The sequence below is a fragment of the Schistocerca gregaria genome, chromosome 8 (assembly GCF_023897955.1).
Source record: "Schistocerca gregaria isolate iqSchGreg1 chromosome 8, iqSchGreg1.2, whole genome shotgun sequence".
Classification (NCBI taxonomy): Eukaryota; Metazoa; Arthropoda; class Insecta; order Orthoptera; family Acrididae; genus Schistocerca; species Schistocerca gregaria.
The window spans coordinates 145,453,230-145,477,811 of NC_064927.1; the positions used below are offsets into that span (position 1 = coordinate 145,453,230).

General features: G+C 38.4%; 1 protein-coding gene across 3 annotated transcripts in view; it reads left to right on the top strand.

The window, feature by feature from the left end:
- Positions 1 to 24,582, top strand: part of LOC126284229 (uncharacterized) — a 333,906-nt gene that overhangs the window by 182,476 nt on the left and 126,848 nt on the right. For 2 of the 3 annotated variants that reach the window (XM_049983005.1, XM_049983006.1), the window contains 2 exons: positions 10,677 to 10,726; positions 16,073 to 16,219. In XM_049983005.1, coding sequence (XP_049838962.1) covers positions 10,677 to 10,726; positions 16,073 to 16,219 — 197 coding nt within the window. The remainder of the gene's footprint in view (positions 1 to 10,676; positions 10,727 to 16,072; positions 16,220 to 24,582) is intronic. The other variant, XM_049983007.1, reaches the window with a different exon arrangement.

The window sequence follows — 24,582 nt, forward strand, 5'->3', positions numbered from 1 at the left end:
CTCCACGATGGCAGCTCAATGGGGCCATGGGTTATCATCCATCAGGAGGAAGGTGGGACCCACTGCAACCCTGAAAAGGCAGACATACTGGTGCAAAATGACATTCCAATACACTTGACCTGTTACAGTTCTTCTATCAAAGGCATGCAGGAGTGTACGTGCACCAATCATAATCCCACCCCACATTATCAAACCACGACCTCCATACAGGTCCCTTTCAAGGACATTAGGGGTTGGTATCTGGTTCCTGGTTCACGATAGATGAAAACCCGGCGAGAATCACTGTTCAGACCATACCTGGACTCGTCTCGGAATGTAGCCTGTGACCACTGTTCCAATGAGCATGTACCATGTTCTTGACACCAGGCTTTATGGGCTCTTCTGTGACCAGGGGTCAGTGGAATGCACCTTGCAGGTCTCTGGGTGAATAAACCGTGTCTGTTCAGTCGTCTGTAGACTGTGTGTCTGGAGACAACTGTTCCAGTGGCTGCGGTAAGATCCCGAGCGAGGCTACCTGCAGTACTCCGTGACTGTCTGCGGGCACTAATGGTGAGATATCAGTCTTCTTGTGGTGTTGTATGCTGTGGACGTTCCGTACTGTAGTGCCTGGACACGTCCTGTCTGCTGGAATCATTGCCATAATCTTGAGATCACACTTTGTGGCACACGGAGGGCCTGTGCTACAACTTGCTGTGTTTGAGCAGCCTCCAGTCGCCCTAGTATTTTACCCCTCATAAAGTCATCAGTATGTTCTTTGCGCCATTTTCAACACACAGTCACCATTAGCATATCTGAAAACATCTGCAGATTTACTCCCTGCACCGTACTCTGACATGCACCAAAACACCTTTGCATATGCGGACGGCTGCCAGTGCCACCGTGCGACGACTGCAGGTGAAATGCACCACATGGTCATACCCCGAGGTGATTTAAACACACAAACTGCCCACCAGAGAATTGTTTCACCATGTATCAGCATTAACCTTCATTTATGAGCATGAGTGTAGTATGCAAGGTGACACTCTTAAATTTGAGAGTTTCCTCCATTTCCACATTTTGCATTTACTACATGGTAAAAATTGCTTGATGAAACAAGAAAATGCAAAAATGAATTGGACAAAAGGGGCAGAAAGAAATAGGAAATGAAATAATTTGAGGAAATTTTTGTGAGAATTGTATGCCTCGAACTCCTACAGATAGGTGGATGACACCTTTGTTCTGTAACCACATGGCAAAGAAGCCCCTGACGAATTTTTTGGTCACAGTCATGCAAGAGAAGATGAAATTTACCATTTAGATGAAAAAAAATCATCTGTCTACCATCCACACAAAAAAAAAACCAAACCAGCAGATTATTTCACTATATAGGGAACCGACAGGACTTCACAGGGCTATGGTTAAGTGACCAGAAAAGCCTCTCTACAGAACTGAAACACATGAGGGATGTCTTCCAGAGGAGCGGCTGCAGTGACACACAAATTAAGAGGGCAATATGCAGCTCCAAAACAACACGGGAAGAGGGTAAATGACTGGCATTATGTGGGACCACCTACAGCAAAGATCGCAAGGTACCGTCAGAAATACGATGTTAAAACAATCTTTCAACCACTACAGAAGAATAAAGACTTACTTGGCTCAGCCAAGGATCCCATGGGATTGCACACACTTGGCATGTGTGTGAGTGTGGGCTGCAGTACATTGGGCAGAAACAACACTGTGTTCAGCAGCATTGCTTGGTGCAGAAAGACAAATCAGTGATTGTTGCATACATTGTTAAAGAAGCCATGTGCTCAATTTTGAACAGAATAGATTGCCATGCAGGACAATTGGATTTTGAGAAAGCATAATAAATGAAATCATGAAAATTAGAACCAATGATAACCTCATAAATACATATGGTGGCCACCAAGTAAATTCTGCTTGAGACCTGTTACTGGAAACAAGGCACCGTGAGCTAATTCGAATGGCATGTTGTTGGTGTGTCCTTCAGTCCTGAGACTTGTTTGATGCAGCTCTCCATGCTACTCTATCATGTGCAAGCTTCTTCATCTCCCAGTACCTACTGTAACCTGCATCCTTTAGTGTATTCATCTCTTGGTCTCCCTCTACGATTTTTACCCTCCACACTGCCCTCCAATACTAAATTGGTCATCCCTTGATGCCTCAGAACATGTCCTAGCAACCAATCCCTTCTTCTAGTCAAGTTGTGCCAAAAACTTCTCTTCTCTCCAATCTTGTTCAATACCTCCTCATTAGTTATATGATCTACCCAGCTAATCTTCAGCATTCTTCTGTAGCACTACAAGCTTCTATTCTTTTCTTGTCCAAACTATTTATCGTCCATGTTTCACTTCCATACATGGCTACACTCCTTACAAATACTTTCAGAAATGACTTCCTGACACTTAAATCTATACGTGATGTTAACAAATTTCTCTTCTTCAGAAACGCTTTCCTTCCCATTGCCAGTCTACATTTTATATCTTCTCTACTTCGACAATCATGAGTTATTTTGCTTCCCAAATAGCAAAACTCCTTTTCTACTTTTAGTGTCTCATTTCCTAATCTAATTTCCTCAGCATCACCCAACTTAATTCGACTACATTCCATTATCCTCATTTTGCTTTTGTTGATGTTCATCTTATATCCTCCTTTCAAGACATTATCCATTCCGTTCAACTGCTCTTCCAAGTCCTTTGCTGTGTCTGACAGAATTACAATGTCATCGGCGAACCTCAAAGTTTTTATTTCTTCTCCATGGATTTTAATACCTACTCCGAATTTTTCTTTTGTTTCCTTCACTGCTTGCTCAATATACAGATTGAATAACGTTGGGGATAGGCTACAACCGTGTCTCACTCCCTTCCTAACCACTGCTTCCGTTTCATGTCCCCCGACTCTTATAACTGCCATCTGATTTCTTTACAAATTGTAAATAGCCTTTCTCTCCCTGTATTTTATTCCTGCCACCTTCAGTATTTGAAAGAGAGTATTCCAGTCAACATTGTCAAAAGCTTTCTCCGAGTCTACAAATGCTAGAATCATAGGTTTGCCTTTCCTTAATCTAGCTTCTAAGATAAGTCATAGGGTCAGTATTGCATCACGTGTTCCAATATTTCTACGGAATCCAAACTGATGTTCCCCGAGGTCGGCTTCTACCAGTTTTTCCATTCGTCTGTAAAGAATTCACGTTAGTATTTTGCATCCGTGACTTATTAAATTGATTGTTCAGTAATTTTCACATCTGTCAGCACCTGCTTTCTTTGGGATTGGAATTATTATATTCGAATGCCAATGAGGTGGAATCTGGTGCCAAGTTTTGAGTGGAGTCCCTCTCACCTCTCCTTGGAGCGAGGGTAGGGGACAGCCCACTGCACTGAATTGTCTATCTGAGGACAACCAAGGCACCTTCTGCATGAGATGACACGAGTGACTTAAAAAAACTGGTGATTAGACAAAAGTGAACAAGAATTCATTTTTGAGTCGTCATGAGACATGGTGCTGTGGTTGGCATTTTGGACTCAAATTTGGGAAGTGGAATCCAAATCCTTATCTGGTCATCTTTATTGACATTTTAACAGTGTAGGAAAAGACAGATTGTTACTTACCATAAATAAGACATGACAAATTGCAGACAGGAACAATTAAGACAGTCACATGGTAGCTTTCGGGCCAGAGTGCAACAACACATAGGATGCAACCACCAATCTGCAGGGGGCGGGGAAGGAGAAGGTGAAAGGATAGCAATGTATGGGTGAGGAGAGAGATGAACACCATATGATGAAGTTTGCAGGGACTAGACTGCCAATAGGCAGGTTTTAGAGTGTTTTGTTGAAGTAATTGAGTGAAAATCGGGACAGTTCCTTTGAAAATAGATACTGCCAATTTCTTTCCCCAACCTTCCTCTATTTGAATTTGGTCCCCAACTCTATAATGACACCATTTTTGACAGAATGTTAAACTTTAAATAATTCTTCCTTATGTGTCCTCAGTCGTTCGTTGGTGGCATTAGGCGAACTTCTTTGTATCGATTTTTATTAGTGTCTGCAGGAAATTTATGTGGTTATTTGAAATAAAATAAAAGCCCGCACATTCATCCACACAAGCGAGCACACCTCACGCACATACAAGCGCCATCTTCAGCAACTCGGATCTTTAGTGAAACTTTCAGTCACCTTGTCACACCTTATAATGCACACAAACTTCATTTTTGAGCTTATACCATCATCTCTAATGAAGAGCAGATGAATATGTATCTTACGGCCTTGAATGATAGCAGTTTGTAGGTGGCAACGTATTGGGCATTGTTTGTTGCAATGTAAGAATAGCATATTATCTCCTTGTTTACTGAGTTCAGTTTGAAGCTGTCGAAGCTACAGAGCTTCCTGAACTACTGATGCCAGTACATGACGATCTATCTACATTATCACTAACCCATTCTACACACAGTATTCAGCTATTTCTGTGATTGTTTACACTGTATGAAATATCAGGTCTTGTCACTGGTGCAAGATATAGCAGACCTCGTATCACTTGTCTATAGGGTACTTCCTTTCTCCAATAGTAGAGGCTTTCACTTCAGTGGGAGTTCAGACAGGTCACCAATCTGACATTCCAAAATGATGTATTACTCCAATGATTGTATTACTTTTGATCTAGCATAATCCCTCTATTTTGTGATTTGTGGTTACTTTCATGCCAATGTGTCGCTTCACTTCATCAATACTGATCATGCAAAACTTCTCTTTTAACTTTTCTTCGATTTCTGATTTAGTTTGCTGATGCCCAGCAAGAATTAGTACACATCCACCCACACTGAAAAGAATAACATTATTGATTTATCAACAGAATAATATATACAGGAATCAGTTCTTGACCTGTTAAGTCATATTTCAAGCAGTATATTATTCAGCTGTAGATTATACAGTTGTCAGCTACAGTTGGAGCCAGCAGGAGAAACGTTACTGACTGGAGATCTATTTTGATCTTAGAATAGGACCTTATTGTGTGCCCTCTCCAGTTTTCCTCGTATTTACACAATTGTGCCCTCTCCAGTTTTCCTCATATTTACACGATTTAAAGGTCAAGTGCCCAAATATCAGTTTCCTAAAACATACACACACACACACACACTGAAAAATTGCCTTTGATGTTAAAAGGTTTCCAAATGACTGTTAATTATAGAACATTTGTAGATTAACAAATTTGTCGGTAAGTCAATGTGTACCAGAATGGGATTTTATCGTATAGTCAGTGGTTCAAATTTTGCTAGTAGTATGCTTTTTTAAAAATTTAATCCCATGTTTGTTCACAGTTAATAAAATATTTTGGGCTATTATGTCATGGTCAGATGGATTTCACATTAAAGCCCAATACTTTGCCCTCAGGTGCTGAGGACATTTTCAAGGCGAATCATAGCTTCTTCAAGTGCCCAATTCAAACGCTGGCTCACTAGTGACTGACTGCCATCATCCACTGTTGCTATCACCCCATGGTGGAAGATACATACACATCTACTTCAGCACCTCCTCCTCCTCCTCCATGGTAAACTGAATCTTCAGATTAATCCCCTTGAGATGCCTGTGAAAACAGTGTAGTTCTTCTCTGCTGTGCCTCCAAAACAAGCATATCAGCTGTATAGCCGACCAGAAGTGGATAATGTTTTTTGTCAGTTTCCAATGCTTGATCATCAAATTTCCCCAGAAAGAAACTCACCATAACTGGTCTCAACAGGCTCCCATAGCTGCACCATCCATCTTTTCATAGAATTCATCATTCCATTTGAAATACATGGTTGTGAGATAATTTTAAATAGTCCTACTATATCTGGAGGAAAAATCAGTTTCAGCTGGTGCGACACCTCATTGAAAGAACCATAGTAAACTAAAAACCTGAAAACTAACCAACCATATCCTCTGGTTAAACTTACATGATATTTAATTTACTGATAAAATGTGGCAATTTCTTGGTATAGCAGTCTGATGGGTGCACGTTTGGTGATCATAATGTTGTCAAGAACTTAGCAGTCTAATATGTTAGCAAACCAATGGTACTCACTACTGGTCTGTGAGGAATATGTTCTTTATGCACCTTCGGCAACTCATGAAATTTTGGTGTTAACACAACTGAATTGAAGAGACCTTTCAGAGTGCTCTGTTCAATAGAGGAACATTTCTGAGAAATGTGTGGTGGTGTGGCGATGGGAGCCTGTTGAAAGCCCAGTTATGGTGAATTTCTATCTGGAGAAATTTGAGGAGCAGGCATTGCAAATCAATAACAACAAAAAAGAAAAAAAAAATTGGTTCTGCTATATAGCTGATACGTTTGTTTTGTGGAGGCATGGCAAAGAAGAAGTACATCATTGTTAAAGTGGAGTGAATCTGAAGATTCAGTTTACCATGGAGAAGGAGGCAGGTGGATGATTACTTTTCATTTGAATGCTAGTTTTCAAGAAAGATGATGGTCTCTCTCTCTCACACACACACACACACACACACTCACACACACACACACACACACACACACCATTACTGGGATGTGAAGCATCACTGTCAACAAAAACGAGATAACATCAAAACATTAGCAGATAGCGAAGAAGTCTTAATGCTCTTTTTACTTTTGTGGATGAAAAACCGTTCATGAGCAATGCATTGGTGAGGCGTTTTAATTCCGCTTCAAGCAGTTCTGGTTCGCAAATGTTTGTTTCTCTGTCCGCCAACATTTTTGTGTCATCTAACTTCTATTGAGGGTGATTTTTCCCATCTCAGTGTAGGTAATGATCGATGTGCGAGTGTTTTTGGTAAACGGTGTGGCCTAAGTGACCATCTTCTTTCCTGAAAACTAGCACAGTAAGAAAATTTAATCTCCCACCTGTCTCCTCTTCAACGGTAACCCGTATCGTCAGATTAATCCCATTGTGATGCTTGTTCATGAAAAACCCACCCGGAAGATACAGGACCAGATAAAATTGGCCAAGGGTGCTCATAAACTGCTGGAAGAAGCAGGAATTTGTATAATTCCTCATAGTTGTGGGGAGGTGTATGTGGATACTACAAAAAGAATGTTCAAAAAATGGCTAGAAGAGCACAAGGGTAACTGTACAGGGGAAGAGATTGACAGATCAGCTGTTGCAGAATGTGCTTTGCAGCCAGGAGATCACCATACTAATTTTGATATGAGTCAAACACTGGCAACCGAATGTCATGAAAGGATGTAAAGAGAGGCCATAGAGAGCGGGAGACACCCCCATGAATTTCAGTAGGAAGGAGGAGGATGTGAAATTGAATGACATCTAGACGTGGGTGCTGGAGTAGGTGAGTACATGGAGTCCATGGAATGATAGCAACAGTGGACAGTGGCAACCAATGAGGGCCAATTGCGCCCAGGTATTCAAAGCATATGGCGTCACGCCACTGCATGATAGCGTGTGCAAACAGAATTTTTCTGTAGTTTGTCTGTATACAGAGTGTGAAACGGACGCTTAAAGTAGTTATGATCCCCCTTGAAAATGTCCTATGCAGATGGGTACGAAACATTGAATTTAATTTGAAATTCATCCAAGCACGGGGTAATAGTCTGAAAATTTGATTAATTGTGACATTTCTGGCCATAAAAGGTTACATTTCCATAATTATTAACAAATATAAACCTGAATTAACAGTATAGAATCATATTTTTTAAATAAAAAAACATTATTCGCTATGTTGTGTAAGACTACACTTGGACTAACTAAATGAAGTTCAGTGTTGATCCAAAACAGTACAATATACTGCTAAATCAGATGTCAGCATCATTATCACACATCAACGGCAGATATTAATTGTACATTGTAGATACAAGTATTTGGTATTGAAACTTTTCTGTTGTAAAGGAGGAGGAAAGTAAGAAGACACATTTCCATGGGTAAATAACATCGAAATAATCAGAAATCCTCCAAGTACATGTAAGGAACCAATATAATTCTATATAATTCTTTGTGCTTAGTGCTCTTGAACACAAAAAGCTGTCCACCACAGTAGCCCAGAACACTTTAAAAATAGCAAGTAGCATGTTTAGATGATATGGTTTCGAACAATTGTGTTGTAACATCATCTTTTACCCAGTACCATAAAGAAAATATCATTTGGCAGCTTCTAATTCAGGGTCACTTGGTTGTTAGGTGGTGCAACTAAGTTTACTGCGAACATGCAGTGTTGCTGGGCTTGATCAAAATTTACATATTATAGATCTTTAGTCATGGATTTAAGGCAAAATTGACTGAAGTTTCTATAATTCACAGGTTTTAAAGTCATTACTATTCAGTGTGAAAGAAACTATCAATGCAGAGTGTGGCAGAGATGTAGATTTTCATTGTTTGCTAAGGTAGAGTTGCTATGAACGTAAAGGTTAGTTTGACACCACAGAACTTACTGGTCGTGGTCACTTTGGAGATGATTATACCCTTGTCTTCCTTAGACTTTTGAACAGACAGGTTCATTGAGATGTATTGGAACTTACCTCTTAATCTGGATTCCAAACCACAGTGTAATTCAGAATTTCACACATTAACAAACATTGCGAGAAGCAAAAGAAGTGGAACAAAGAGGGGACAGGGGGTGGGGATGGGGGAGGGGGAGATATAGAGATAGATAGATATACGTCCTGTGATTGGCATGGGATCAGCTCCTGGACCCTATGTTTCACAAACCAGCACATACCACTGAGTCGCGGAACACCATTTCATTTTCTAGTTGGCTTACGAAAGGAACTTAACTAATTGATCTACATGTGCTTATTATTTCTGTCCATCAACTCCATGAAGAGAATTCTGATTTTTATAGACACATTTTACTTAATTACTATCCATAGCAATTTAAGCACACATGGATATTCAGTAGTTACAGATTTAATGGAAATTTTGTAAGTTTACTATTCAAGTCTATAGAGCTTTTTTGGAAATGAATATAGTAGAGGCAAACATTCCACGTGGGAAAAATATATCTAAAAATAAAATTGCTGTTACTTACCAAACGAAAGCGTTGGTATGTCGATAGGAGACAATAAAAAACATACAAACGCACACACAAATTTCAAGCTTTCGCAAGCCAAGGTTGCTTTGTCAGGAAAAAGGGAAGGAGAGGGAAAGACGAAAGGATGTGGGTTTTAAGGGAGAGGGTAAGGAGTCATTCCAATCTCGGGAGCGGAAAGACTTACCTTAGGGGGAAAAAGGAACAGGTATACGCTCCTGCGCGCGCCCACACACACACACACACACACACACACACACACACACACACACACACACACACACACACACACACACCCATCCGCACATATTCAGACACAAGCAGACATTGAATGGTATACACTTGCGCGCGCACGCACGCACGCACACACACACACACACACACACACACACACACACACACACACACACACACATCCATCCACACATATACAGACACAAGCAGACATTGCTTGTGTCTCTATATGTGCTGATGGATATGTGTGTGTGTGTGTGTGTGTGTGTGTGTGTGTGTGTGTGTGTGTGTGTGTGTGTGTGTGTGTGAGCGAGTGTATACCTGTCCCTTTTTCCCCCTAAGTCTTTCCGCTCCCGGGATTGGAATGACTTCTTACTCTCTCCATTAAAACCCACATCCTTTCGTCTTTCCCTCTCCTTCCCTCTTTCCTGACCAAGCAACCTTGGGTTGCGAAAGCTTGAAATTTGTGTGTTTGTTTGAGTGTTTTTTATTGTCTCCTGTCATCATACCAACGCTTTCGTTTGGTAAGTAACAGCATCTTTATTTTTAGAGCTTTTTTGTAAGGTATGTTTATGCAATATTGGCTGCAGTTGAACTCCATATGCCTAACTGTGCACTGCAAATAGTTCTTATTTGTCTTTCCTACACTGTTGTTAAGATATGTGAAATATGTATAAACTTTTTCATGTAAATTATGACCTGTCTACAAAAATTTCGTACAGAATCAATTACCAGCACTCGTTACTTGTATCAAACTTAACCTTTAAAGATTGAAAAAGGATTTTAATTTTACCTCTGTTTATTTATTTTTATTTTATTTAACAAAACCTTAAAGATTGAAATAAAGGATTTTAAATTTAACCATGTGAGAATGTTAATAACTTATTTATATTTTATATTTTTAAGCTTGTATTTGTGCAATACGAAATACATTCGTTTTAATTTCACTAGGTTGCAAATGATGACTGCAACTGAATTTTACTTAAACCACAAAATTTTACTGGTCAAAATTGATCTTAGTTCATACTCAAACAAAAGGAGCGTAATGCTTAAACAATGCAGATTTCTGAGTTCAGCTTGATCCAGGTAATTTTCGTGTTAAACTTGGATTAACCGCTTTATACAATTGGTCCCAAATGTACAGACAGACTGCTGCAGGTCGCTTATTATTTGACTTGGTTTACTCATCCGATGCAAGTATTCTCAGATGCTAGATCAAACTCACATCACTTTGTGTTGATGATGGTGCCAAAACTCTTCACTTTGTGTAGTATAATTTGAATTCAGTGAACCTTTAAAATGAGACATACATTATATGCAGCATCAGGATATTTATTAACCTATTTCTCAAATTATGATTTACATTACTTATTATCTTTTAGTTTTTCAGTCATCACAAATTATGATTTACATTACTTAGTGTCTTTTATTTTTCAGTCATCACAGGAGAAAAATTCAAAGACAACAGCAAATCCAAGTAATGTAAGGTAAGATAGTCTACAAAGTAGGCTACATAATATTTTTAATGTGACTTTATAGCTTATTAAGTAAAAATAGATCCCGCAACTAATGTGCACAAATGTTGCACTTTCACTTTCTAATCTTCATTATGTAATATCTGTGCCAAATTCCTTGTGTAGCAGGAACTTATGTAAAATCAAACAATGGAAACTTCCATGCAGTATGCTGTGAGTTCGGTGAATTCTCATGCAAGACCTAGTCCTTTGTTGACCCCAGTTGGAGCTTATCTATAAAGAAAGTGGTTTCAAAAGTGTTGCAAGCACAAACCTCTAACATGAAGGACAAATTTACATGTTACAGTAGATGGTGTATGATTCTCATAACTTAAATATCTAATTCATGAGATATCTATATGCTGTGTTTCCCTTTATGGTGAATCTAGTAACTGTCATAAATAATCATAGCTAATTTTTGTTTTTCAAACATTTTTCTTCTCTCGTACTGGTAAATCGACCATTTGAGTTATGAATAAAGCAATGTGTCAGTTTCCTTTGTAGGTATATTGTAAGTAGATAGTTTGGTAGTGGTATTTCAGTTTAGAAGGGTGTTGCTACAGTTGGAAATGATTATTCCATCTAGCAGCACATAACAGTGATAAGTCAAATCAGTGAGACCCTGGATAGATGCTGAAAGATAATACTCAAAGCTGGTCTATAGAGATTGAAAGTATACTTACACCTGAGAGACAACACCAGAATTGTATTCTGAACACATATAGGCAACACAGATCAGAAGCATTCTATGTGAGGATGTCTTAAATCCTGCCATAACATATCAACATCAAAAACTATTTATGGGAGAGTGTCAGTGGCAAACAGGGAGTACGTTGAAACAGGGTATCATTAGAAGATGCCACTTGGTCAGGTATTTTCTTGTAGTATGGGAACACAGCTTCTTTAAATTTTGTAAAGGATTTCATCTGGCTTTCATCTTCAAGCATTATTTTTCAGCATCCATCCTTCGTTTCACTGATTTGACTTGTCACTGTTATATGCTCCTAGTAGAATGAACATTTCAAACTGTAGCAAGGCCCTTCTTAACTCAAATACAGTAGCAAATCATTCACTATAAATCATTCTCATTATGTTGTATTATGTTTTGTAGACACTTGAAAACAGCTTAATGCTAAAACTGCAATTGCAAAATAAAATTATAACAGCTGCAAGCAAGTTGAAATCCTATAAAAACACAAATCACTCTGTTATAGACTACTATACTTGAAAGCCAGCCCTGAACATATCACACACCAGACATCCTTTCAACAATTGCAGAGACAAGATTATTTAAGTCATCCCTCTCGATATGTGTGATTACTGCTCCATAGTTATTTGACACCGATCAGGCAAATTCCAAATTCTGACCAAAGTACTGAAAACATATATGATTAACAGTGTCTCTTCAACACTGGCTCTTCCCATTACGCTCAACAACCTTAGCCCTCCCCCCAAATAATCGGGGCAACACTTCTGAGGTAAGGAGGTTATAGTACTACACCATTCCAGTTTCCACAGAAACACCAATTTATTTCCACTTTGATAAACCTTTTCAAGCCTATTTCCTTGACCAACTGTTAAGCTCCCGTATCTAACACAAATCTATCACAAAAAAGCAATATCAGTTTCACTTAGATGCTTGTACACTTGATCTCCGAATTCACAACTGAGGGGCCACTATTAATAAAGCAAAGCCAAAGTAGTACTCAAAACTATGATAAAGTTCTTACCCAAGTGCCAATGACTCTATTTTATTCCCTGTTGGACAATCTGCAACTAACACCCATTTTCATGAATTGCAGTCTGAAATTCGTTGTTTAGTCTTCTGACACAATCAGTACAGTAGCTGCAGAACACTTGAATTGTTTCTGTCTGAAAGAACATTATCATGGATTCAGTTCTCTCTGCACCTAATAACCTTATAACACTCAGTGCCATATTTGGCAAGATATCACACTCAGTGCCATATTTGGCAAGATATCACACTCAGTGCCATATTTGGCAAGATAACCATCATAAAAATTCCTGTCATGTCACGGGAAACATTCTTAATACCACCTGTAGTGAAACTATTCCTAAGAGCTGTGCTATTTGTGTATTTGGGCAAAATTGTTGCACTCCCTTTGGGCAATTAGCAGTGTGTTCTCTCCCATGCCTTTTGGAATGCTTTCACAAAATCCTGCACAACAATTGATTGAAATTGGTAATAACTCCTCCAATAACCCATCTCTGTCAGCAAGCTATCACAGTTCAGTCTCCATAGTGTTCTGCTATGTATTGTTTCAGGTGACATAGTTGCTTAGTAAAGTGCAAGTTTCGTTGCACTCAAGGATGATGGACATAGGTGTTATGACATTGCTAATGATTTATTCATTTTTCTCTGTATATATGTTTTGAATGGTATTATCCATTCAAAAATCACTCATAATTAGTTCACTGTTTTATTTTACTCAATGGTGTACGTAAACACTGCATTTTAATTATTAAAATAAATTACTGCTAATTTTTTATCTTGTTTTGTTTACACTATTTCTTCATTAGATAGCTTTCTGACCATATATTTTGTTTCTGATATGGCTTCTGTAGCAGGCTAGGAATGCTTTAGTATCAGTGAATTGTGCTAAAACTATGTAGTTATTTGTGAGAATATCGTTTACATGTTTTAAAATGAGTATAATGTAGGTGATAGTACTGATAGCAGAGGCATGCCAACTAATCATTAGTTACAAATGCTTTGTGTGGGTTTTACTACAAGTGTTGTCCCTTGGAAGTAATTCTTTGTTTCAGTCTTCACAGTTCTGAATTATTGATGTTGCGTGTTTTCGTGGTTCACCTTCTCTGGTGAGGCAGTTGACAGCAGGGGGGGGGGGATGGAAAACATATGATTAGGAAACAAGTAGAAAACATAAAACTAGACTATAAAGAAAGAAATAAACCTTAAACTCATACTTTTTGACCAAAGAGGAGTACAGAGAAATACACCCATATATGTCTGTCCACCAAGTAAGCAACCCTGTATTGAATTAATTGAATGGGTTGAGAAATTTTCTGGGAGGGCTGGTTGAAAAGGGATTTTATGACACCAGCAATTTTTTCTGTTTATAACAACTTTGGCTAAGTGGCATGCTCTCAATATATCTGTTTGAAGGCCTAGATTACCTCATTTATTAACTACATGCTGTACAATGGATGTGTCTGGTTTACATAAAAAGAGTCACCTGGGGAAATCACTTATATGTACAGCCACAAAGTACCCATTTTATCTGTAGAATTAATGAATAAATGACCTGAGAATTTTTGAGTAACCCATTGGTGCAGTGCAGTAAATGCCGCCATAAGTACATTGTAGAAACTGTGTATCCCAGGTGCCAAACATTTTCAGTTACACAGACACACTAAGCAAAGACATGAATTGAGCACACTCAGCTGCAGTATAAAGATGTCTAAAAATTTCTCACTTGGCTTTTTTTATGTGTACAAAGGTCCCTTCAGGCTAATAAATCAGTCTCTGGCGTTATGGTTGTCTGGTAGTTGGCAGATGTATCTGTATGTCCTACCACTAGCTGACACAGTATTTTTGTGAATAAGCACTTATCATCTTTTATATAAACAAGGTTATTGCATAAAAGTACTAATTTATGTATAAGTCACAAATACAACAGATCATGATAGTAATGAAATTATGTGGCCTTAACGTTTTATCACCAGCAAAGAACAGAAATTGTATTCCTGCCAAGAAGAATGCAAAGATAATGAAACAAGAGGACTAACATTAACTAATTTCGACCGGAGACAGAGTAGGAATTCAGAGCCCGAACAATGAGGAACATGAGACTAGGTCTTAGAAAAGCTGAGGAATTACTGGCTTCAAGTGGCAAACAAACTTTTACGTACTCAGCGATATGGGAAAACAGCTGTTGAAGTGTGTCCAATCTTGGATATGATTGAAACATTTCATCCTTTTGTGATAGACTCAAGATCAGTGAATTTGTATTTATGTTAAGATGAAATATAATGGGGAAAACTTGATTATGGTTCAAATGCAGCTAGTTTCTGAGTTAGGAGGAAAACACCATACAACCCTTAACAGTAATTTTAGAAAATGCTTCCATTTGTGATGATTATCAGGAATGTAACCACCATTAGGCCACAAGTAAAATGTGAAAAGTATTGAACCAATTTACTAGATGTAGTGTTTTACTGATGACAGAAGTGATTATCCATCATTAGTGAGAATCGTGGGTGTTTATCTTTCAACTACCAAACAAAAGAAACTATTCTTACACAATTTCTTCATTTATCTTCATATGCAGCACAAACCTTGGCTAAAAATGTCTACTAGTTTTGAGATTTTATTGCTACAAATATATTTTCGAATCGAGTTCAGATTAGGCAGGATGTTCAATTGCAGTGTTCGTTTTGAATAACTGCTGAAGATTAGTGGGGGGCAATGTGGCTTTTCTTTATCCCAGCTCTAAGCACAATGATTTAATATGTGAATAAGCATAGTGACTGTTCTGTTCCTGCCACTACTTCCCATGCTTCATGGAAACAGGTTGCTTCATGGACAGCACTCATAACTAGTCACGTACTGTGGTTACTGAAAATTAGCAAAAATTTCTTTCTTTCAACATACAACGTACTTCAAAAATTCTACTGTTGGAACTAGAGCATAATGATGGTGCAGATGAGTTTAATTTGTAAAACTCAAATGCGATGTTCCGGTTTTGTCACTGACAGTGAGTAGCTGACAAATAGTTAAAACTCTTATAAGAAACAATGAATGCCTTGCCTGTATAGGATAAAAAATTTAATGCTTCTTTTTAGATGTTTTTATCGTCTGTTGCTTAAGGGAAACATTCAAGGACTTCAAAGTAAGCATTTATTGTTGTCCTAGCTTGAATTCATTGTATTTTCTGAATTCACAGTGGCTACACAATGATCTTAGTGGTTTGGTTTCTTAGTTAGAAGTTTGATGAAACCCAGTCTCTCCAGGCCCAATGCCTTGCCACAAGCTACCCATTAGCACCATGAAAAGTTTGTACACTAGATTACCACCCACTGGTCAACATATCCTTCACTATTTGACTGTCCCTCATAAATATTATTTGTTCTCTCTCTCTCTCTCTCTCTCTCTCTCTCTCTCTCTCTCTCTCTCTCTCTCTCTCTCTCTGTGTGTGTGTGTGTGTGTGTGTGTGTGTGTGTGTGTGTGTGTGTGTGTGTGTGTGTGTGTGTGTGTGTGCGTGTGTTTTTGGTGTTGTTCCACCACTTCCCTTCCACTGGGTCCTACTTGCTTTTATGTGCTGTTTGATTTTACAGGTTGCCTGACAAAGATGGGAATGAAATATCAGATACAGAATCCATGTGCCAGTCCCCTCTAGACAGCTTAACTCCCTTTTCCACTCCAACAAAAAGCTCGATGTGTACGTCTCCTTCCACTCTGAGTTCTACAGACTCTGATATCAGGTAGAAATTGTTCCACCTTTTATTCATCAAGTATTAGTATTCATTTTCTTTTCATTTATGCTCTGCATTATATTGTGCTATCCCTGTGTTATTGTGTACTATGTGTCAACCTGACTGCGAATTAACTTATATAGAACTTTTGATGATCAACATTATGATGGGAAATGTATTATTCATGTATAAATTGTGCATATTTGCTTAAAATTTAGCTATTAACAACAATTTGGAAAATTACTACATTTATTAAAGAACTCATTTATGACATAGGATGGCTTGTCAAAGAAAAATATTTGTGAAACAAACTGCAAAGACCAGGATGTAATAACAACAATATGAAAAGGATAGAGCAGTACTCACGATAAAGAGGAGGTGTTGAGTTGCAGATAAGTGCAATAGAAAGGTTGCTAAACATTTAAGTTTTCAGATAAAACAGTCCTCCTTCCATTGTTTTTAATGTGCTTATAATTATATTTCTATGAAATTGTGAGACAGAGTTACTGGCCATAATTACCTTCAGAGGGTGAAGCGTGCGATACTGCCGATAGACCCACCAAATGTACAAGATACTATACCAGTTGCTAGAAGTATTAGTTCGCTCCTCATGGAGGAGAGACAGGGTTCAGAAATATTAAAAGGGAAAAACAGGTTACTCAGACTCCAAGTTACGATGGACCTCCTGTTGTGGAGGTATAAAAAATGTTTAGGCAAATCCAAACCAATTATTTTATTCATGCTTGTCTCATGGACTACACTAAAGTTGCTGAAAATTACAGCTATGAATATTTTTTTATATATATTTTCATCCAGAATGCTTATTGTGTATGTCACAGTTCCTCCCAAATTGAAAAGGGTTGGCAATAACAATCAGTGAATTAAAGTGCTGTGAGGTTGCTTTTCAGATTCTTGGATATCTACACACATCCATTCAAAACTTAGATGCAGTTGTAATTTTCTTTGTCCAATTGAATCCGTTTTTTGCAGTCAGAATAGAGAATACGTATTTATTTATTTACATATTAGGAAAAGGATAGATCGTTACTAGCCATAAAGATGACCTGTTGAGTTGCAGACAGGCACAAGAAAAAGAATGTTACATGCTATAGCTTTTGGTGAAAGCCTTCTTGAGGAAAGAAAACACACACATTCACACAAGCTAGCACACCTCACACACACGTGACTGCTATCAGTAGCAGCTCCGGCCAGATGTGACTGTCACGTGAATAGCAGTCAGTAGTGGGGCGGTTAGGGCAGGGATAGCAGGGTGTGAGCAGGGAGAGAGAAGAGCCCTGTCTAGCAGGGTGTGCATGGAGTAGAGACTGCTAGGCACATTGTCTGTACGTTGAGTGTGGTGGAAAAATGGGAAGTGAAAAAGGAGAGGTGCAGAAATTAATTAATTAATTAAATAATTTAACTTGATCTGGTAGAGGCCATCAGGCCCTTTCTTACATCAGACCAAGGTTTCATACCTGAATATCTCATAGTAACTTAAGAAATAACGATTTTAATATAGCAAATAGTATGAAAATAATTTTATTGTCTGAAATGACAATGTGAGTAAATAATACTGTGAGCTAATAAAGTTAATACTGGCATTGCTTGTACTACTGCAGCTGCTACTACTAATAGTGATGATAATAATAATAATAATAATAATAATAATAATAATAATAATAATAACAATAATGATATTACTCTGTGTACATAAAATTGGTTGTTATTGTTATGACATAGGTAAATGTGCTTAACTATTTTAAAAAATCCACAAATTCATTGTTCCTCATTATATTCCTATAAATATGTAACACAAAAAGTTTGAACATTCTCCACATGCAGTTCATTCGTATGTGCTCATTAGTTTTAATGACAGCAATAAGTTTTGTGGAGCTTGAAATTGAATATGTTGTATTCTTAGATTTCAAAGCAAAGACGTAAAAGTGACTGATAAGTGAATCTTTGTAGTATGTTATGAGTATCGATCTGAAATATCATAATCAGCTTGCAAAATTTCACCTCACCAAATGTGAGTCTGTTCCAACATGATTCTGATAAAGACCATTTTGCCTCAAGTTTAGAACAAATAAAAGTCAAATCTGCATTGAAATTTCTATTTGAAACATCAGGTAGAAATTTCAGAACTGGTGACCTTATATGCAAAGTGGTCACTAATGGAATCATGGTGGAATACATATGCTAAGGCGATGGTAAGCAAGATGATATATGGCCTCAGATATCTTCCAGATCAAAATAGATAGCACAAAATGAAAGGTCAGTTAAGTGTTGTCTGTCTTTATCTCCCAACATGACTTTAATACAATATATTGTAGCTGTGCATTGCCTATTGAAAATAATGCAGCAATAGAAGATAAATTTCTTTGATCATCTCTATGCAAATTATCTTACGTGATAATGCTAGTACTTCTTACAATCAGTTATGCTGGTGTTTCAGTGAAGTTAGCTATCAAGCACAGTAATAAAATATTAATTTAAGTAAAGCGCTCAGGTTGGCAGGTGGTGGCTTTTGTTGAGACACAGTGATGATTGGACAAACATCATTCTCATCATTTTAAGTCAAAGTGTTCAGACATTGTGGAAGTCCCACTGTCATATGTGTCAGGAAGCTGGCCTCTTCCTCTGTGTTTGGGTGGAGAGATAGAGAGTGAACTGGACAGGAAAAGTAGTGTTAGCAAGGCCAAAGGGTTTATCTTCCTGTGAGTGTTGTTGATGCGCCGGGGAGTCTCTAGGTATATAGCTTCTAAGGTGGGTCTCATTGTGAACTAAGCTGAAAGCCTTTTCCCCTAGTGACAAATGTTGTGAATCCTTCTCTGTTGATTAATTTATGATACTATTCCAGTAGCATTTGACACTGGGTAGCAAATTGTTATGTTCAAAATCAAATAAGTGTTCTTTGTTGAGTGTATAACAACCCCACTCCGATGCCCCCCCCCCCCCCCAAAAAAAAAAAAAAAGACATCTCTCTCTGTCCAGGAAACACACATCTGACATATTCTACATTTGTCCAATGTATTCCTGACCAAATCACATGGGTGGCTGTATATCCTTGGTACATCTTATACAAGGTCCATCAAAATATTAAATTCACAATGGAATCAGAAGAGAGTGGTTTCAGAAAAGCCCATAAGGGGATAGGAGCAGGAAGGGGCTTGAAGATTCCTCCCTAGCTGTCACCAAACCAAGCTTTTTTTAATGACACTATAAGACGAAACAACTTCATACCTTTAGATATTGATTACAGTTTACTTCATTAAGATCCATCAGATTGCTATACACAAATGATCAGACAACTATTGTGACAAAGCATTTAACTGTTGATGTAGGCATAAACTTCCAGATGGAGCAAGAACACACACTCAAACAGTTTTAAGTGCTTTTCTACTACATGACTGGTTGTCAGGTCACTGAAATAGTGTAGCTGTTGTTGTTGTTGTTGTCTTCAGTCCTGAGACTGGTTTGATGCAGCTCTCCATGCGACTCTATCCTGTGCAAGCTGCTTCATCTCCCAGTACCTACTGCAATCTACATCCTTTTGAATCTGCTTAGTGTACTCATCTCTCGGTCTCCCTACGAACCATGGACCTTGCCGTTGGTGGGGAGGCTTGCGTTCCTCAGCGATACAGATGGCCGTACCGTAGGTGCAACCACAACGGAGGGGTATCTGTTGAGAGGCCAGACAAACGTGTGGTTCCTGAAGAGGGGCAGCAGCCTTTTCAGTAGTTGCAGGGGCAACAGTCTGGATGATTGACTGATCTGGCCTTGCAACATTAACCAAAACGGCCTTGCTGTGCTGGTACTGCGAACGGCTGAAAGCAAGGGGAAACTACAGCCGTAATTTTTCCCGAGGACATGCAGCTTTACTGTATGACTAAATGATGATGGCATCCTCTTGGGTAAAATATTCCGGAGGTAAAATAGTCCCCCATTCGGATCTCCGGGCGGGGACTACTCAGGAGGATGTCGTTATCAGGAGAAAGAAAACTGGCTTTCTAGGGATCGGAGCGTGGAATGTCAGATCCCTTAATCGGGCAGGTAGGTTAGAAAATTTAAAAAGGGAAATGGATAGGTTAAAGTTAGATATAGTGGGAATTAGTGAAGTTCGGTGGCAGGAGGAACAAGACTTCTGGTCAGGTGGCTACAGGGTTATAAACACAAAATCAAATAGGGGTAATGCAGGAGTAGGTTTAATAATGAATAGGAAAATAGGAATGCGGGTAAGCTACTACAAACAGCATAGTGAACACATTATTGTGGCCAAGATAGATACGAAGCCCACACCTACTACAGTAGTACAAGTTTATATGCCAACTAGCTCTGCAGATGATGAAGAAATTGAAGAAATGTATGATGAAATAAAAGAAATTATTCAGATAGTGAAGGGAGACGAAAATTTAATAGTAATGGGTGACTGGAATTCGAGTGTAGGAAAAGGGAGAGAAGGAAACATAGTAGGTGAATATGGATTGGGGCTAAGAAATGAAAGAGGAAGCCGCCTAGTAGAATTTTGCACAGAGCACAACTTAATCATAGCTAACACTTGGTTTAAGAATCATGAAAGAAGGTTGTATACCCTTGCCATTGCCAGTCTACATTTTATATCCTCTCTACTTCGACCATCATCAGTTATTTTACTTCCTAAATAGCAAAACTCCTTTACTACTTTAAGTGTCTTATTTCCTAATCTAATTCCCTCAGCATCACCCGATTTAATTTGACTACATTCCATTATCCTCGTTTTGCTTTTCTTGATGTTCATCTTATATCCTCCTTTCAAGACGCTGTCCATTCCGTTCAACTGCTCTTCCAAGTCCTTTGCCGTCTCTGACAGAATTACAATGTCATCGGCGAACCTCAAAGTTTTTACTTCGTCTCCATTAATTTTAATACCTACTCCAAATTTTTCTTTTGTTTCCTTTACTGCTTGCTCAATATACAGATTGAATAACATTGGGGAGAGGCTACAACCCTGTCTCACTCCCTTCCCAACCACTGTTTCCCTTTCATGTCCCTCGACTCTTATAACTGCCATCTGGTTTCTGTACAAATTGTAAATAGCCTTTCGCTCCCTGTATTTTACCCCTGCCACCTTTAGAATTTGAAAAAGAGTATTCCAGTCAACATTGTCAAAAGCTTTCTCTAAGTCTACAAATGCTAGAAACGTAGGTTTGCCTTTTCTTAATCTTTCTTCTAAGATAAGTCGTAAGGTCAGTATTGCCTCACGTGTTCCAACATTTCGACGGAATCCAAACTGATCCTCCCCGAGGTCCGCATCTACCAGTTTTTCCATTCGTCTGTAAAGAATTCGCGTTAGTATTTTGCAGCTGTGACTTATTAAACTGATAGTTCGGTAATTTTCACATCTGTCAACACCTGCTTTCTTTGGGATTGGAATTATTATATTCTTCTTGAAGTCTGAGGGTATTTCGCCTGTCTCATACATCTTGCTCACCAGCTGGTAGAGTTTTGTCATGACTGGCTCTCCCAAGGCCGTCAGTAGTTCTAATGGAATGTTGTCTACTCCGGGGGCCTTGTTTCGACTCAGGTCTTTCAGTGCTCTGTCAAACTCTTCACGCAGTATCGTATCTCCCATTTCGTCTTCATCTACATCCTCTTCCATTTCCATAATATTGTCCTCAAGTACATCACCCTTGTATAAACCTTCTATATACTCCTTCCACCTTTCTGCCTTCCCTTCTTTGCTTGGAACTGGGTTGCCATCTGAGCTCTTGATATTCATACACGTGGTTCTCTTCTCTCCAAAGGTCTCTTTAATTTTCCTGTAGGCAGTATCTATCTTACTCCTAGTGAGATAAGCTTCTACATCCTTACATTTGTCCTCTAGCCATCCCTGTTTAGCCATTTTGCACTTCCTGTCGATCTCATTTACTTTATTGAATTTTGTGTCATCAAGAATGACAACCGTTATGTAATATACATTACGTATTCTGCATGGTAGCAAACAAATTTGGCATCTACATGACAAATAGGACCCTGTCTATCTCATCAGTCATAATACATATAGCTCACGCAAGTATATCAGTCTCACATCCAATTAATTGTCACATTTTACATAACTCCAGAATAAAAAAATCATCATAACTCTTAAAATTATGAAAACAGTAAATGCCAACACCCCCCCCGCAAAAAAAAAGGTCTCAAGTGAACTTCCACAGGCAGACACACATAAATAAACTGTTCATTCACACTCCATCCACACTCAGGCACTTCAGCATACACTCAGCCAATTATCTTGTTTACCCGATTATAAGATGAGGCTTTTTTCCAAATTTGTCATTCGAAAATTATGGGGTCATAAATTGACAGATTAAACTGTCGCTGCAGAGATCAACATTTTTGCACTGATTCCTAGATTAATACAGTACTCGTCTTGCATTTACAGAGGAAGCTTTGGCTATTGAGGTTTTGCAGAAATTGTTTTGAATAATCATGAAAGATAGGGCTTAGCAAATAATACTTGCATTTAAGATGATGACCTTCAGATGAAATGAGACAGAAAATTAATCCAGAAATAAATGTCTAAGCAACAAAATAAATTACAGCGGAAAGATCCATTGTGGAGATAGTATCAACAAGCAATAACAGGACTAAATCATGGTTGCAAGCTTTTATTTTTACATTCTCAAGCACAGCACTACGGGAAGGTTGGAGGGGAGGGTAGTGACACCACTTTCATTGGAAATATGATGAGTACAGGGAGGGAGGGGATTGTCGAGTAGCCAGCGAATTTTGTTGAGCAGCCAACTGTGTGAACCTATACTGTGTACTTTGGCTTCTTATGAATATGAGAGGGTCTCCCTTGAAACCCACATCCTTTCATCTTTCCCTCTCCTTCCCTCTTTCCTGACCAAGGAACCACCTGTTGCGAAAGCTCGAATTTTGTGTGTGAGTTTGTGGTTTTTTTTTTTTTTTTTTGTGCCTATCTGGTGGCACTTTCCGACTTGGTAAGTCATGGAATCTTTGTTTTTAATATATTTTCCCCATGTGGAATGTTTCTTTCTATTTTATTTGTATAATTAACTTTATAAGTCGAAATAAAACTTGTACAGATACACGTTGGCTAGTCCCACGCTATACAAACATTTGCCTTTACAGCTGTCAACAAAAGAATGAATGTTCCACACTCTCAGAGCTGTTTCATGCTCCCCTTGACCAATGTCCCATCTGCGAGCTACAGAGGTTGCATTCACTACATTAATCCAATGTAAAATATATCTCTTACCACATTTGTGACTGTGTATTATATTTAAGTGGAGTCTGTGACTCAAATTCTCACAGCACACATTCACTTATTAAACACGCAGAAAATCTTCTATGGAGTAGCAGAAGTTCTCCAGCAGATATGATTCTGGTTTTGGTTTGAAATTAATTTTATTATGTAATAAATTCTTATATATTTATGGGTCCATAACTCACTTCTTTCTGTGTTACACTAAGATTGAGTGAAGGATTGTATAAGTTACTTCAAATTTTAATATTTTACTTGTGAACCAAGCTGTTGTTTTCAAACTGTGCTTGACTGTTGACAGCAAACTTCACAAGGGATTAAATATATGGTGAGGACGTCATCAGTATGCTGAACTGTTTAGAACTGTCTGTAAGAGACTCTAGAGTGGCCATTACATGTTGTCTTTGTTACACACTTGTGTGTAACAAATACTTTCCTCAATGACGAATTACTATAGATTGTGATGCGATAAGACAGTCTGTTCCAGCACTGTCCCTTGTAGAATGGGCACATCTAGGCTTGCCTGAGGCATATATTCCATGCAAATGCGAGCCTCTTGGACACGATTGCCAGCAGGCTCTCAGTTAGGACAATACGATCACATAAGCTACGACCCAGTTGCCTGACTGCCCATTCGTTAAATATTTTCTCACCACATACCATTGTTACATTACATGAGCGCTCGTTCCACAGATCCTGAATATGACATGTTATAATGATATGACACGTGTCCACAGGCAGTCAGCTATGCGTGAGTGGGCTCTTGAGCTGTAACAGCTTACCATTAGACTGTAGTGAACGAAATAGCAAATGTAAGTGATTGAAAATAGCAAAATTTATGTTAACTTTTTGGCATTTTCAACTCCAAATTCAGATATTTTCAAGAACACAAAAGTTGCAGAGCTTAGATGTTTAATATCAGCAACGTTTGACTTTCAGTTCATGTTATTATCAGTACAAACAGTGAAGAATTTAGAATTTTGTGATATTCTACTGGTTCTTTACTGTGCTATTGAGTGTCAGAGTAAAGTCTGATTGGGAGCTAAGACTTACTGTTATTTAATCTTGCTCACAGTGTTGCTTCAGCACATTCACTTACCTGATC